The sequence below is a fragment of the Notolepis coatsorum genome (genome assembly GCF_963971535.1).
Source record: "Notolepis coatsorum genome assembly, chromosome: 11".
Taxonomy (NCBI): Eukaryota; Metazoa; Chordata; class Actinopteri; order Aulopiformes; family Paralepididae; genus Notolepis; species Notolepis coatsorum.
This window is the reverse complement of record NC_140175.1, coordinates 66,041,375-66,058,252: the sequence shown is the minus strand read 5'-3', so window position 1 is coordinate 66,058,252 and position 16,878 is coordinate 66,041,375. Positions and strand designations below refer to the sequence as shown.

The window sequence follows — 16,878 nt, the reverse complement described above, 5'->3', positions numbered from 1 at the left end:
TTTTCTGCAAGGCCCCCCTTCCCGCGAGGCCCTGTGCGACCGCACTGCTCGCACACCCCCTGAGGCGGCCCTGTGTGTATCTACAGTAGAGGGATATGTGTAGCAGGCTGTGCAGTATGTGTATCTAATCTATAGTAGAGGGATATGTGTAGCAGGCTGTATGTATGTGTATCTAGATGGATATGTGTAGGCAGCCTGTATACGTGTATCTAGAGGGATATGTGCCAATTATCTTGTGTAAATTGCATTCTCCCTCCCTCCCTCCCTCTCTCTCTCCTTCTCTTCCTATATCTCTCTCCCTCTCTCCCCTCAATCGGTGTGTTCAGACAAAGATGTGCTCCCGAAGCTCTTTGTCTCTTTGTCGATCACTTCCCACCACAAACTAACTGAGTATCCTCTTCATTCCTCCCTCTCTGTATCTCTCTCTTTCTCTCTCTTTCCCTCCCTCTCCCTCTCTCTCTCTCTAGGTGCATTCAGATTATGACCAGCTGCGGCAGAACTTTGTGGTGGTGAGCGAGGAGAGAGACACCGCCCAGCAGGAGAGGAGCCAGCTCCGAGACAAACTGGAGAACCTGGAGCAGGTTCTGAAGGTGAGATGCCGTCTTTATTCAACCCTCTGTCTAGAAACTCCATATAACCCTCCCCCCAACGCTTGTTCCAGCTAGCAATTTAGTATCTGGGTCTCATTCACAGAGGACTTATGACAAAAAGGGCTTTCTCTTAGGGCCATTTGAGACCTTTTCGGATTTTAGGATTCACCAACCGTCCCAATAAAACATATATAATTAATATTATATTATAATATATTGTCTATAATATTCATGTCTTGCCCGAAAAGGTCTCAAATGGCCCTAAGAGAAAGGCCTTTTTGTCGTAAGTCCGTTGGAGAATGAGACCCAATTGTCATTGACGTCAAATATCCACCACACTGTACGTACAGACACCTGGAGAAGACAAGAAGTTATATTGTGCTGAAGTTTATGTCTTCAAATTCCAATTCAATTGAAATTACTTAGTTTTCTATGAGGAGAGTTTATTCGCGCAGTAGACACATACGACAAATATGAGAGTCTCAGGCGCTCGTAGCATGGTTATGATTAATTCATCATTCATCAAAACAATGAATAAAGTGTGCATGAAATAATAGGGGAAATAAAACGTTAGGAACTTGTTACATTCACACACACACAAGGGCTGAGGACTCACCCCCCCCCCCCCCCTCCCTCTCTCTCTCTCTCTCTCTCACACACATACGCTCTCCCAGCTCTCTTTCTCTCTTGCCTCTTCCTCAACTCTCTCACCCACCCCCCCCCTCTCTCGATCTCTCTTTCTCTCTCTTTCTCTCTCTTTCTCTCTCTCTCTCTCTCTCTCTCTCTCTCTCTCTCTCTCTCTCTCTCTCTCTCTCTCTCACACACACACAGACACACACACGCGCGCGCGCGCACACGCACACACGGCAGTGGCGGCCGGTCCGATCCACTTTTGGGTGGGCGCACGGGGTAGGGGGAGGGAACCCCCCCCCCCCCCCCCTGCCTAGATTTTTTTGTCAAATGGTGACGTTATGTGAATCACAAAGTAATGATTTATATTTGATATATTAACGTTATTGTGCATTTGAAACACAAACATACTTAAAATGAGTAAATATTATTAATTTTAAACATGTTTAGTTTATTTTTAGGGGTCTAAAATAAAAATAAAACATTTTCTTCTTCTCCTGCTCTCTTCACCAGGGGGGGCGCCGCCCCAGCACCCTCTATCGGCCGGCCTCCACTGACACATGCACACACACACACACTTTGAGTCAGAAACAAACATAGTATCTATGAGAGTATCAATAATACACCTGAGTGAATATTTTTTAATATTTTTTAATATTTTTAAAACGTTAATCTTGCGTTAAGAAAATAGTGGTGTTAAAAGAATTGTGTTAATAACTTTGACAGCCTTAATAAAAACTAAAGCTAAGGATATAAGGATAACAATATAACAAAGGATATATGATATCAGTGCACGTCTACTCTTTTCACAGTGCCTAGTGCCTCTTCCATTCCTTTAAAAAATTTGCAAATGTGGATTTTATAGTGGTTTTTCTTGACCTGTAAAGCCCAGGCAATTCCTTGTAATTTTGGGTTATACAAATACATTTGATTTGATTTGATAATGCTAACATTATAACATTTAGGGTAATTTGATGTCAAATTTTCATTGTACTGAATCTTAACTTCTTAACTGAATCTTTAACCTCTTATCCACCCGGCACATTTAGCATAAAGCGCCTGTCGATTGCATACCCAAAGTAAATTGGTCACTATTCTTGAACCACTTACTTATAGCAAGTTCAAGTTCAAGTTCTTTAATAGTTGTCATACAGAAGTACAGAATACTTTCATACAAAATGCTTCTTACTGTTACGCTCCAGAGACTGTGCTAGACAAGATAGTATCAAATAACATAATAACATAATATAGCATGAATTTAGAAGAAGAAAATGAGGTCACAGTGTTCGGTATAGACATATGTACAATGTTCTGAGTTACCATATAATATACAATACACAATACTATGCAGTGTACTAATGTACAGTACTATCTAGTGCAAAGCAGAAATGGGATGAGGTACAATTTTAGGTACAATTTACAGTAAGGTGTACGAGTTGTAGTGCAATCCTTCATCCATAAATATAAAGTGTGGGGAGTGGGTGCTACAGTGTGTTTGTTTAAAGTGGGTGTGTGCTATAAAGTGTGTGGAGTGGGTGCTACAGTGTGTTTGTTTAAAGTGAGTGTGTGCGTGTGGATGTGTGTGCTATGTGTGTTTGGTGGTTGTTGTTGTGTAGTGTTCATTCATTGTTCGTTTAGCAGCCTGATGGCCTGGGGATAGAAGCTACTTCTGAGTCTTTCTGTGCTCGCCTTGAGACTCCTGTATCGCTTGCCTGACGGCAGCAGTTCAAAGAGGCAGTTGTTCGGGTGGCTCGAGTCCTTAATAATTCTCTTAGCCTTCCCCTTGCAACGCTTGTAGTAAATGTTCTGGAGGGTGGGGAGCCCCCCTCCAATTGTGCGTTCGGCTGAACGTGTCACTCTTTGTAGTCTGCTTTGGTCTTTTGCAGTGCTATTCCCAAACCAGGAGGTGATGTTGCCGGTCAAGATGCTCTCTATTGTACATGAGTAGAAGTTCTTAAGGATCTTCTGGCTGACTTGGAACTTCCTTAGGCGCCTGAGGAAGTAGAGGCGTTGTCGTGCCTTCTTCACCACACTGTTAATGTGTGTGGTCCATGTCAAGTCCTCGGATATGTGGGCTCCGAGGTACTTGAAGCTGTTGACTCTCTCAACCGGTGCCCCGTCGATGCTGAGGGGGCTGTAGTCCTTGACCCCCGACCTCCTGAAGTCCACAATCATCTCCTTTGTTTTGCTGACGTTCAGGGAGAGGCTGTTTTCCTGGCACCATCCCGCCAGGACCTTGACCTCTTCCAGGTAGGCCCTCTCGTCGTTGGCAGAGATCAGGCCCACCACCACTGTGTCGTCAGCAAATTTGACGATTGTATTATATTATTGTATAGCACATGCATGAGTCTGGTCTCTTTTGAAAGGAAACATTCTGAAGAATCACTCTGAGTATGATAATGTAATAGAGTTACAGAGGTTTGAACACACTCAAATAAAAGTTTTTTTTATTATTATTATTATTATTAATATTATTATTATTATTATTATTATTATTATTATTATTATTATTATTATTATTATTATTATTATTATTATTATTATTATTATTATTATTATTATTATTATTATTATTATTATTATTATTATTATTATTATTATTATTATTATTATTATTATTATTATTATTATTATTATTGTTATTATTATTATATATATATATATATATATATATATATATATTTTTTTTTTTTTTTTTTTTTACTTACGTCTGCATTAGTTTGCAAACAGATGCCTGCTAAAGAGTTCCAGCTGATAGGTATGAGCTGGAAAACACAATGGATCCATAGTCTTATCTGGTCCAAATGTTTTTTCTTTTTCTTATTTAAATTTTTTATTTTATTTTTACAAACAAGACAATACAAACATGACAAGACCATTTTTTTTAAAGACAAGAAATAATAATAATAATAATAATAATAATAATAATAATAATAATAATAATAATAATAATAATAATAATAATAATAATAATAATAATAATAATAATAATAATAATAATAATAATAATAATATTAATAATAATAATAATAATAATAATAATAATAATAATAATAATAATAATAATAATAATAATAATAATAATAATAATAATAATAATAAGGGGGTGAGGGGGGTTGCATAATAAGGGGGTGAGGGGGGTTGCAGAGTGTTACAAAGGTTCAGTAGTACACAGATGTATTCAAGATAGTGATCTAATAAAGTTCCAGGGACCTTGAAGGCCATTGGGCTTATCACTCTCTTGAAGAGATAGAGCAGCATGTTCCATTGATAGCAAGTCCATGAAGTATTTGCGCCAGTTCTCCAAACTGAAGCAGTTCGGTTTGCGTTCTTTCCAGTTCAATACAATAATCTGTGGGGATGCTAAAAAGGCCAATGCTACAATATTGCATGAGTGTGCCCTCTACTCCACACCCATTCCAGTACAATTTGGGTAGTGTGTGATCAATTATATTCAATGTACAGGGCGTTATATTGGCCCTGTGTAGTATCTTTAATTGTAACATTTTATATAATAACACATTTTGATTAGTGCTGTCAATCGATTAAAATATTTAATCTGATTAATCGCATGATTGTCCATAGCTAAATTGCGATACATTTCTTTTGTATCTACCTTAAACGGATCTTTTTCAAGTTCCAAGTTTTAATACTCTTATCAACATGAGTCAACAAATGCTTGCTTTATGCAGCCATTTAACACAAAAGGATGACCCTCATGCATTGCAAATTTGCATCAAATTCAAAACAGAGTGATGCACAAAATTACTTAAAAGAAAATAATAATTTAAAACAATGAATAAAGTGTGCATGAAATAATAGGGGAAAGAAAACGTTAGGAACTTGTTACAGAATCTTCTGTGTATATACACACTGTGAGTGAAGTCCCAAAATACAAATCCAAGTGAAAATATCTTCGGTGTGTAAACACACAGTGAGCGATGTAAAGGCCAAATATTATCCCAATGAATAATCCAAAAAGCTGAACGCTGGGTGAGTGACAGTCTGACAAAAAGAAGGATATCTGCAGTGTCCTTAAACACACGAAAAACGAATAGGATCAAAGACAGTCATAAAAACTCACCCAGGCGCTGTGCGTAAAGAGAGTAGGATCAAAACGGGGCGAGCGCGTCGCCACGGGGAACGGGATGTCCAAGCGGAGGTCTGAGTGGTGCGCGACTGCTTGGAGTACGCGCCGGTACGGAGGGCGCATCTGGCGCGGAGGTCTGAGTGGTGCGCGACTGCTTGGAGTGCGCGCCGGTAAGGAGGGCGCATCTGGCGCGGAGGTCTGAGGGATGCGCGTCTGCTTGGAGTACGCGCCGGTACGGAGGACGCATCTGGAGTGCGTCTGAATGCGCGTCTGGGGTGAAGAGCGCGTCTGCGTGGAAGAGCGCGCCGGCTCGGAGAGACGCATCCTCCCGTAGAGTATTAGGAAGCGATGCGCGTCTGGAGTGAAGAGCGCGTCTGCTGCGCGGAGGTCTGGATGCGCGTCTGGGCGTCTGCTGCGCGGAGGTCTGGATGCGCGTCAGGACGTCTGCTGCGCGGAGGTCTGAAGTGGAACACTGGGATACCTCCCGTGGAAGTTTAGAGAGCGCAGTCCAGTGTCTCCCTCAGGCAACGGCGACAGGAGGCGAAGGCTGGAGCGCATCTCACGCCGGAGATGAAAACAGCATAAACAGACAGAGGACCTCCCGAAGGAGTCTTGGTGATAGAGAATATGATACGGAATGATACGGCACGACCCGACAAGGGACAGAGGGGAAGAGCGAGGTACTTAAAGCCCACAGGGGAACTAATTAGAATAAACATCAGGTGCGTGAAGGTAATTGATACTTGAACTAAAAGTGTGTGTTCGGCACCAGACCAATCAAACACATAATGACAGGTAGTCCAAGGGTGTGGCTGCTGAGAGCAAACGAACGCGAGGGTGGGGGCTAGTGAGGTGAGGAGAATGCAATTGATTAACAGAAACTAAAGGAACAGAGCGAGTAGGCTTAAAGGAACAGAGCGAGTAGGCTTAAAGGAACAGAGCGAGTAGGTGAGCAATGGACAAAACCTCACAGTACCCCCCCCCCTCCACGGGAGCCACCCGGCGACCCAAACATACAGACAGAGTGGCAGGGGACAAAACAAGGCAACAAAACAAAAAGTACTGGGCCAAGCCAGCAGGGGAAGCCACAACAAAAGTGGGGCTAGCAACTGGGGCAGGGTAGCCGAGGGGTAACTAGGGGAGCTGAGGGGTAACTAGAGGAGCTGAGGGGCAACCAGAGGAGCTGAGGGGTAACTAGAGGAGCACCGGGAAGGGGCTAGCAGAGGGAAAGGGTAGCTGCCAGGGCACAGATAGCTACAGGGCCTATGCTAGCTGTACTGCTACATTAACAAAGAGGCTGCGCTAGCTGCCGGAGCTAGGCTAGCAGACAGGGCTGGAACAGGGGCACCGGAGAGGGGAACAGGGAAGGGGCTAGCAGAGGGAAAGGGTAGCTGCCAGGGCACTGATAGCTACAGGGCCTATGCTAGCTGTACTGCTACATTAACATAGAGGCTGCGCTAGCTGCCGGAGCTAGGCTGGCAGACAGGGCTGGACCAGCATGAGAGAACAAGCTAGCTGGAAGGACAGTCCTAGCTGTGGGGAACTGACCTTGCTAGCTGAAGGGGCAGTCCTAGCAGTGGGAGCAAACTGACCTTGCTAGCTGAAGGGGCAGTCCTAGCAGTGGGAGAAAAACTGACATTGCTAGCTGAAGGGGCAGTCCTAGCAGTGGGGCAAACTGACCTTGCTAGCTGAAGCGGCAGTCCTAGCAGTGGGAGCAAACTGACCTTGCTAGCTGAAGGGGCAGTCCTAGCAGTGGGAGAAAAACTGACATTGCTAGCTGAAGGGGCAGTCCTAGCAGTGGGAGATAACTGACCTTGCTAGCTGAAGGGGCAGTCCTAGCAGTGGAGCAAACTGACCTTGCTAGCTGAAGCGGCAGTTCTAGCAGAGGGAGGAAACTGACCTTGCTAGCTGAAAGGGCAGTCCTAGCAGTGGGAAAACTGACCTTGCTAGCTGAAAGGGCAGTCCTAGCAGTGGGAAAAACTCTGACCTTGCTAGCTGAAAAGGCAGTCCTAGCAGTGGGAAAAACTGACCTTGCTAGCTGAAAGGGCAGTCCTAGCAGTGGGAAAACTGACCTTGCTAGCTGAAAGGGCAGTCCTAGCAGTGGGAAAAAACTGACATTGCTAGCTGAAAGGGCAGTCCTAGCAGTGGGAAAACTGACCTTGCTAGCTGAAAGGGCAGTCCTAGCAGTGGGAAAACTGACCTTGCTAGCTGCAAGGGCAGTCCTAGCAGTGGGAGAAAACTGACCTTGCTAGCTGAAAGGGCAGTCCTAGCAGTGGGAAAAAACTACACAAAAAGTGGAGGCCATGCAGAGGGACCGGGTTAGCTGCCTGGGCATGGCTAGCTACAGGGCCTATGCCAGCTGCAAGGGCTGCATTAACATAGAGGCTGTGCCACAGCCGGGGCTAAGCTAGCAGACTGGGGCCATTGCAGAGGGACTGGGTTAGCTGCCAGGGCATGGCTAGCTACAGGGCCCATGCCAGCAGCAAGGGCTGCATCAACATAGAGGCTGTGCTAGCAGCCGGGGCTAAGCTAGCAGACTGGGGCTAAGCTAGCAGACTGGGGCCCTGCTGAGGGACTGGGTTAGCTGCCTGGGCATGGCTAGCTACAGGGCCTATGCCAGCAGCAAAGGCTGCATTAACATAGAGGCTGTGCTAGCAGCCGGGGCAAAGCTAGCAGACAGGGGCCATGCTGGTAGTAGAGGCCTAACAAGCTGCAGGGGAGCTAACGAGGCTAACAGGGAAGCCAACAGGGAAGCTAACAGGCTAACAAAAAAAAGGCAACTCAACATACACCGTCTGTGCTGGCTGGGGTCGTCGATTGGTCGGGTCGTACTGTTATGGTTTGTAACCGACCCCAATCGCACAACACAAGACAGGTATGAGAGTAAGCCAAGAACTGGGCATTTATTGAAAACACACAGAAACGGCACTGTCCCTTTAAGGGAGAACACAAATCACTGGATAACAAGAAAGGGAAAGGTACAGTGCCGTTAAGAGGCGAGCTGGCTAAGGGGAAGGCTAAGGGAAGGCTAACGGAAACAGGGCCGGGGCAAGGGACAAGGCAGGAACAGGGAGGACTAGGAGGACAGGACAGGGAGGACTAGGAGGACTAGAGAGGGGAGACAGAGACAGAGGCCCGCGGAGGCGGGCTGGGGACAGGGAGGACTAGGAGGACTAGAGAGGGGAGAGAGGGACAAAGGCCCGCGGAGGCGGGCTGGGGACAGGGAGGACTAGGAGGACTAGAGTGGGGAAAACGGGGACAGAAGGCGGGCTGGGGAGAGGGAGGACTGGAAGGACTAGACAGGGACTAGAGAAAAACAGGGTAAGGCCTTGGAACAGGGCGAGGGCTGGAGCTGCATACTGGGACAGAGAAAACAGGGTAAGGCCTTGGAACACAAGCATTAATGAATGTTGCTGCTCTGCAGCTTCTCCCGGGATGGTTCGTCTGAGGAAGCAGACGGTGGACGTCTGAACCGCTCTGCAGATCTCTCTCGGCAGATCTCCGAGGGTGGTAAACGGGACCGAGAGGGAGAGAGGGAGCGGGTTAGCTCAGAGTTCAGTTGGGAACAGAGCAGGTGACAGGAGAGGTGACTTGTCCCAAAAACAGAGTAATCCAAGTGACAGAATCTTCGGTGTATATACACACTGTGAGTGAAGTCCCAAAATACAAATCCAAGTGAAAATATCTTCGGTGTGTAAACACACAGTGAGCGATGTAAAGGCCAAATATTATCCCAATGAATAATCCAAAAAGCTGAATGCTGGGTGAGTGACAGTCTGACAAAAAGAAGGATATCTTCAGTGTCCTTAAACACACGAAAAACGAATAGGATCAAAGACAGTCATAAAAACTCACCCAGGCGCTGTGCGTAAAGAGAGTAGGATCAAAACGGGGCGAGCGCGTCGCCACGGGGAACGGGATGTCCAAGCGGAGGTCTGAGTGGTGCGCGACTGCTTGGAGTACGCGCCGGTACGGAGGGCGCATCTGGCGCGGAGGTCTGAGTGGTGCGCGACTGCTTGGAGTGCGCGCCGGTAAGGAGGGCGCATCTGGCGCGGAGGTCTGAGGGGTGCGCGTCTGCTTGGAGTACGCGCCGGTACGGAGGACGCATCTGGAGTGCGTCTGAATGCGCGTCTGGGGTGAAGAGCGCGTCTGCGCGGAAGAGCGCGCCGGCTCGGAGAGACGCATCCTCCCGTAGAGTATTAGGAAGCGATGCGCGTCTGGAGTGAAGAGTGCGTCTGCTGCGCGGAGGTCTGGATGCGCGTCTGGGCATCTGCTGCACGGAGGTCTGGATGCGCGTCAGGACGTCTGCTGCGCGGAGGTCTGAAGTGGAACACTGGGATACCTCCCGTGGAAGTTTAGAGAGCGCAGTCCAGTGTCTCCCTCAGGCAACGGCGACAGGAGGCGAAGGCTGGAGCGCATCTCACGCCGGAGATGAAAACAGCATAAACAGACAGAGGACCTCCCGAAGGAGTCTTGGTGATAGAGAATATGATACGGAATGATACGGCACAACCCGACAAGGGACAGAGGGGAAGAGCGAGGTACTTAAAGCCCACAGGGGAACTAATTAGAATAAACATCAGGTGCGTGAAGGTAATTGATACTTGAACTAAAAGTGTGTGTTCGGCACCAGACCAATCAAACACATAATGACAGGTAGTCCAATGGTGTGGCTGCTGAGAGCAAACGAACGCGAGGGTGGGGGCTAGTGAGGTGAGGAGAATGCAATTGATTAACAGAAACTAAAGGAACAGAGCGAGTAGGCTTAAAGGAACAGAGCGAGTAGGCTTAAAGGAACAGAGCGAGTAGGTGAGCAATGGACAAAACCTCACACACACACACACTCTCCCAGCTCTCTTTCTCTCTTGCCCCTTCCTCATCTCTCTCACCCCCCCTCTCTCTCTCTATCTCTCTCACACACACACACAGTTCAGAAACAAACATGGTATCAATTAGGCCTGGGCGGTATCATTTTTTTCACACCGCTATACGCTGATGACCTAATACCCCGGTGTACGGTATATGACGGTATGACTTTCATTTTCATCAGGGGGGGGGGGGGGGGGGGGCAACCCGTGTTACCAAGTAAACAAATCGCGGAGATGGCCAGTTAGCCCGCAGCATCCGAGTGCTACTATCATTAGCTCTCAGAATGGTAGCCACTAGCCAGAAGCCCGCAGCATCCTAGTAATACTAACGTTAACTCTCAGAATGGTAGCCAGGAGCCCCGCAGCACCCTAGTACTAGTAACGTTAGTATTGTGTATTCTAAAACGCACCGGACTGCAACGTAACGTTTTACCGTTTATTGGTTTGCTCCACCAGTCCACAACAACACACACTCTCGTTACCACAACGCTTTACGGTATTTTCACAGCACTGTCGCAACATTACCGTAAAGCGTGACCACCGTTGTGATACACATACACAACAGTTAGCTCTCAGAACAGCCAGTTAGCCCGCAGCACCAGGCAGCAACGGTAAGCGTGTCTCGACTCTCATTTAATTTCCAGTGAAGCGGGGTTTCCCCTCCTCCTCCTGTGTGTAGACAACCAGCTCTGCGGCTCGCTCCACTAGTGAGGAATGGTCTCGCCCTCTGCTGGCGCGTGTGTGCAGTGCACTACAACCAACCACTGTTAAAACTCCATTTCACTGTAATATAAACTGAAACGGATCTGTGATTTTGACGGTATTTGTAACTGAGGGGTACAATTCCCTGACTGTATTGAATAAGTATGGTATCATTAAACCACTACTGATTTATGTACATTACTACTGGCCATACAGTACACATGTATATGAGATGAACACCCACACAATAACACGGCTTAACAAGGAAAGTACTGTTTGTAATATTTATTAGAAGAGCACCAAGATTATCTTACATTTATTAAGAATTAGAGTTGCGCTTGTAAGGCGAAGAATGTGCATGAATAGGTCAAGAGCGTAAGTCCATGAGCATATTACGAAGGGGATAATTAATACCACCTGTAGCATAATAATTATATAAGGTACACTCGTAGGTCAGCTGGAGATACTAGGGGGGTTCCCTCCGGTTGTAAGCCAGCAGGGGAGAGGATTTGTCGGTAGCAAAAGTCTGGATCAACGAGGAATAAAGAGACTCCAGGTACAGGAGACGGTGCAATAATCCCTTGATCCGTAGACAAAGCAACAGCTATTCTCCGGTATGCACTGCCGCATGGATGAAAGCTAGCCAGCCACAGAGTCCGAGAGGCAGGCTCGACGGGGCTCCTCACAGGGTAAATCCCACACGGTAGTGGGGGTAGACGATTCTCTGCTCCAGCAGCCACAGGACCAAAGCAATATAATCCAGCCGAAAAGGGCTCTGTAGTCGTCGGTGTAGGTTATCCAGTGTACATATCCACACGGTTCTCGTCTAGGGCTCCTCGGATGACGGCACAAGGTTAGGCCGCCCAGCCTGGATAAGCACACTAGCTCGGTACGATGAAACGTTGGTAATGCTGGTCACTGTAGAACGGTAGCCGCACGATACACTATACATAATAGACTATTACTTAATAATAGAATAGGTCGAACTCGACGATACAGCGTTAAACTCTGACACTTCAGCTATCAATTCCCACGCGGTCTCAAGGCTCTATTTCGGGGCAAAACGGGCCCACTTCACAGCACGTTGTATCGTGGTGAAGGCTTCAACTTATTGGGGTAACACACTGCTGTATCCACCTGCACCGTATTTATACATAAGGTGAATAATCTAGTACCAGCCTTATTTCTGTCTCGTATTACTGCGCAAATCTGGGCATGTTGAGACATTTCTTAGCGGTGACTTTGAACTAGACATTGGGGGTATGGCCGTGGCGCCTAGGGGGTCGCTGTCCAATAGGAGAACGAATATTATGGTCTGGCCTGTACTAGGTAAAGGGATATTCCGTGTATATGTACAAAGAATATACAAGGGATATCAGACGATATACAAATACTATACAATATATATCAAGTAATAAATATATATATTCGGTTTAATCTGACCCTTTGTAACAGTATTGGTTTTCAATACCGTCGGGATTTCTAAATACCCTGGTATACCGTCATACCGCCCAAGCCTAGTATCAATGAGAGCATCAATAATACACCTGAGTGAAGTCCTAAAGAGGAAAATCATTTAGGGTTAATTCAATTCATTGTGTAATACCATTATACATTTTATATCATTTGGATCCGATCTTTGCATGGACTGCAGTTGACCTTACCTCAGGGGGAGCGAGTTTTCATACATACCTATCCTCCTTGAGTCTCTCATTTGCATTATCATCAGTGGGAAGATGTTTTGGGTTTCCTCACACGTCTCTCTGTGTCATGATATTAGCATAGAGAAGAAACAAAAAATCTAGGCAGCCAGTTAATTTTGCATGGAAAACAATCATTCATTTTCTCGTCTACTCTTAAGTAGTATTAATTCAATTATCCTATAATATATCTTGTGCATTTTGATAATCATTGTGTAAATGATTATCCTGCTTCCAACTGATAAAAAAAGATCTAACCCTAACTAACCTTACTGTCATGCACTTGTCCTAATAAACTAACCTACACTGTAGCATTCAACACTTTGATGGACATTGTTACTCAGCTGATAAAGTTGTGCCCTTCCTGATGACCTGCCGCACAGTGGCGCCGCGTGGGTAAAATAACAGAGGATGCAAAAAAAAATTATAAAAAAAAGAAACAAAAATTATTATTATTATTATTATAATAATCTTTTTTTATATTTAAGCCAAGCAGTCACCATGTACAGTATGGCTCGGCGGCCAGTCAAACCAAGCAGTCACCATGTACAGTATGGCTCGGCGGCCAGTCAAACCAAGCAGTCAACATGTACAGTATGGCTCGGCGGCGTTACTATGAACAAAACAAAGCCAAGAGAACAGTTTTGACTCTTCAAATAAAGTGACTATATTTATTTTTCCAAATAAATATAATTTGAGTCAATCACAAAATTCACAATCCGTCAATGACATTAACAATGTGTTTCCCTGAACAATGAGTGAACTAAAAACCAACAGGTATTGTGCTTTGTCAGCAGATAAAACATTTGACACTATAGGAGAGGAGACTGTTGTGGTCTTGGTCCATGAAACAACTATTACTTGGCATTTATAGGACAGCACGCCTCAAAAATATTTAAATAAACCAAACAAACATCACAGGTACATATGTCCGTGGTGAAACTTACGTGCCATGATTGTCACGTGTCTGGTGCGCCCAGCAATAGACCACCGCAACACTTCCGGTATTTTGAGCTCATGGGAGAGAGCGCGGGGGGGGGGGGGGGGGGGTGGAAGGGGGGAAGGGAGCGCGTGAATGAATGTTTATTAGAGTAACTAATCAACATTAGTTACTAACTAATCAACATTCATTAATTTCATCCACCCGCGCTCTCTTTCCCCCTCCTCCTCCTCCTCACGAGCTCCATATAACGCGGAAGTGCAGTGGTCTATTACAGCGGTCCTACTGTAAAATGCGGAAGCAGCCATTTTAGCTATAGCCCAGTGGTTTTTTTACTCGTTTATAAAAATGATTTAAAATGTTTATTAGCAACACCGAGCTTTCAAACCCCACCGCTTGTGTATGTGAAACCCTAATGGAACGCTGGGTACCTTTGAAATTTATATCTGATATATTTTGGACCCACCGCTAGCTTTTAAGCAGTACTTGGTGGTGCAAATTAACCTGGCTACTACGGAGGAATAAGTGACTGGCTTGCATCACAGTCACGAAAGTGGCTACAACCAAGCTAGCTTGGTTACGTTAGTTAGCATCCAAGCTAGCCTGATAATGTTAGTAGTTAGCATCCAAGCTAGCCTGATAACGTTAGTAGTTAGCATCCAAGCTAGCTTGATAACATTAGTTAGAAACCAAGCTTGCCTATGTAGGCTGCTTACCTGGCCAATAATGTGGTCCTGCTCCTGGACAGATAGATTTGTTAAATCATAATATCCACAGTGGTGTGCTGCAGTAAATGTCCCGCCGGTGAAAGATAAGTTGCTAATAAAGTGCTAATGCTTCATTGCATATTCCAAAGTGCCCCACAAGGCGAAGACGTTTGGTCACGTTTGCTTTTAATGTGATTTGATTGGCCACTTATGGCCAGACGCGAAGCGTCCTCGCACACATAGGCTATGGAAAAATCTGATCTCCAGCCTATGTTAGCGTCCTGACCTCCTTCCCAGCTTTACCTCGTGAGCCTCCAGGCTGGCCGAAGACTGCAGACTGAGTCAGTGAGTATGGGCCACAGGACAGTGACAGTGTTAGGGAGAACATTATTATAACACAGAGATGAAAATAACGATCTTTTTTATTATTGTAAACTATAAACAAAATTATTATTTTTTTTATTTTTTTACTTTACATTTTTTAATTTTTTTACTGTATTTTTGGGGAAGCTTGGCTTCCATCAATATTCGCCACTGCTGTCACACATAACCTGTAAGTCGCTTTGGATAAAAGCGTCAGCTAAATTACCAATGTAAATGTACACCTTGTACATTTTGATAATCATTGTGTAAATTATTATATTGATGTTCCAACTGGTGTTGTTGATATTTGCAGTCATAGAAATGTATTTGTTTGTTAAAAGGAAGAGTCATGCATGTTATTTAGTTAGTGGAAAAATATAATTGTGAGTAATTTCCTGACTGCATTCATCAAGTACCAGTGAATCATGGTGTTTGCTATGGCAAGCTGATCTCCAGACATTGCATTCACAGAGCCCTTTCGTGTGGTCAGAGTGCAGGCATTTGCATTGCTTTGTCTCCCTCATGCCCTACCCTGTGGTTTTCAAGTGCCCACTCTGAATAGCGTCTGTTATCGTCTTTGTTCCTGTAAAACAAAATTTACATGTGGGTGTTTTAGATGCAGATTTGTTTCAAATGGTTGTTCGATTGTCTTTCAGCTCCACACCATCCTCAGCTGATTCTCGTGTTCAAATGTACATTACTGGGTTAGGGTTAGTTTAAGTCTTTTGTGATACAATTTGTGTAACTGAGGGGTACAATTCCCTGACTGTATTGAGAGTATGGTATTATTAAACCACTACTTAGTTATGTACTTTAATTACTGGCCATACAGTACATGATATATCTGGTGAACACCCACACAAGAATACGACAATGACACCTAAAGTTCTATTTGGAGGGATTTATTATTATTAAGCAAGCAACGGCAGGTTACAGATTGGGAATTATACTTGCGCTTGTAAGGCGAAGAACACTTAAGTAGGTCAAGAGCGTAAGTCCATGAGAATAGTAAGATGGGTATAACTGACGCCACCTGTAGCACAAGAATTACATAAGGCACACTCGTAGTCAGCTGGAGACACTGAGGGGTTCCCTCCGGTTGTAAGCCGGCAGGGCAGAGGAATGTTCGGATGCAAAGTCTGGGTCAACGCGGAATAAAGAAGCTCCAGCTACGGGAGGCGGTACATTACTCCCTTGATCGGCAGACAAAAGCAACAGCTATAATCCAGTATGCACGACAGCATGGATGAAAGCTAGCCAGCCTCTGTGGTCCTAGAGGCGGGCTCGATGGTGCTCCTCACAGGGGTAGATCCCACACGACAGTGGGGTAGACGGTTCTCTGCTCCAGCAGCCACGGTACCAAAGCAATATAATCCAGCTGGAAAAGGCTCTGCATTCGCCGGTGTAGATTCTCCTGTGCACGATACTTCACATTTAACTAGGTCGAACTTGACGTTATTTCACTAAACTCTGACACTTTACTATCCTATTCGCACACGTTCTAAGTGCTCTATTTAGACGCAAAGGTTGCTCACTTCACTTGGTCGTTGACTCGTGGTGAAGGCTTCAACTTTGGGATAAGACTACTGCTGTATCCACCTGCAACGTATTTATACGCAAGGTGAATAATCTAGTGCCAACCTCAGTTCTGTCTCGTATTACTGTGCAAACCTGGACATGTTGAGACATGCCTTGGCGGTGGCTTTGAACTTGCCATTGGGGGTATGGTCGTTGGCGCCTAGGGGTCGCTGTCCAATAGAAGAACGAATATTATGGTCTGGTTTGTACCCAGGTAAAGGGATATTCCGTGTATATATACAAAGAATATACAAGGGATATCAAACGATATACAAATATTATACAAGGGATCTCAAGTAATAAATATATATATTCGGTTTAATCTGACCCTTTGTAACAGCCGCCTCCTAATTAGTCCGCACCTAATTAGATAAAGCAGAGACAGATTAACCGTCTTGTCAACTACTCAATGTCCGTTGTGGGGAGTAGGGCCATTCACAAAGTCAGTGGGTCATGGTCGTCATCAAGGGAGTCAGGGAGCCTTGGCAACTCTATCAGCCTCGCCACGGGTCGGGTGTATGTCCGTCCCTGGACAAGAACTTCTGCCGCTCTGACCTTTCCGTCTGCACCAGTGATCACTTTGCTTACGCGGCCGGCCGGCCACGCAGCTCGGGGTAGTGACTGGTCTATGATCATAACGACCGTGTCCACTTTTAAGTTGTCCCCGTCCTTGACCCGCTTCTGACGGGCTGGAAGGGATGGTAGGGGGC

General features: G+C 45.4%; 1 protein-coding gene across 1 annotated transcript in view; it reads left to right on the top strand.

Moving 5' to 3' along the window:
• rimbp2a (RIMS binding protein 2a) overlaps positions 1–16,878 on the top strand; it is a gene marked incomplete at both ends in the record, with an annotated part of 184,490 nt that overhangs the window by 41,236 nt on the left and 126,376 nt on the right. Inside the window, one exon of the mRNA XM_084324949.1 lies at positions 468–590. Coding sequence (XP_084181075.1) covers positions 468–590 — 123 coding nt within the window. The remainder of the gene's footprint in view (positions 1–467; positions 591–16,878) is intronic.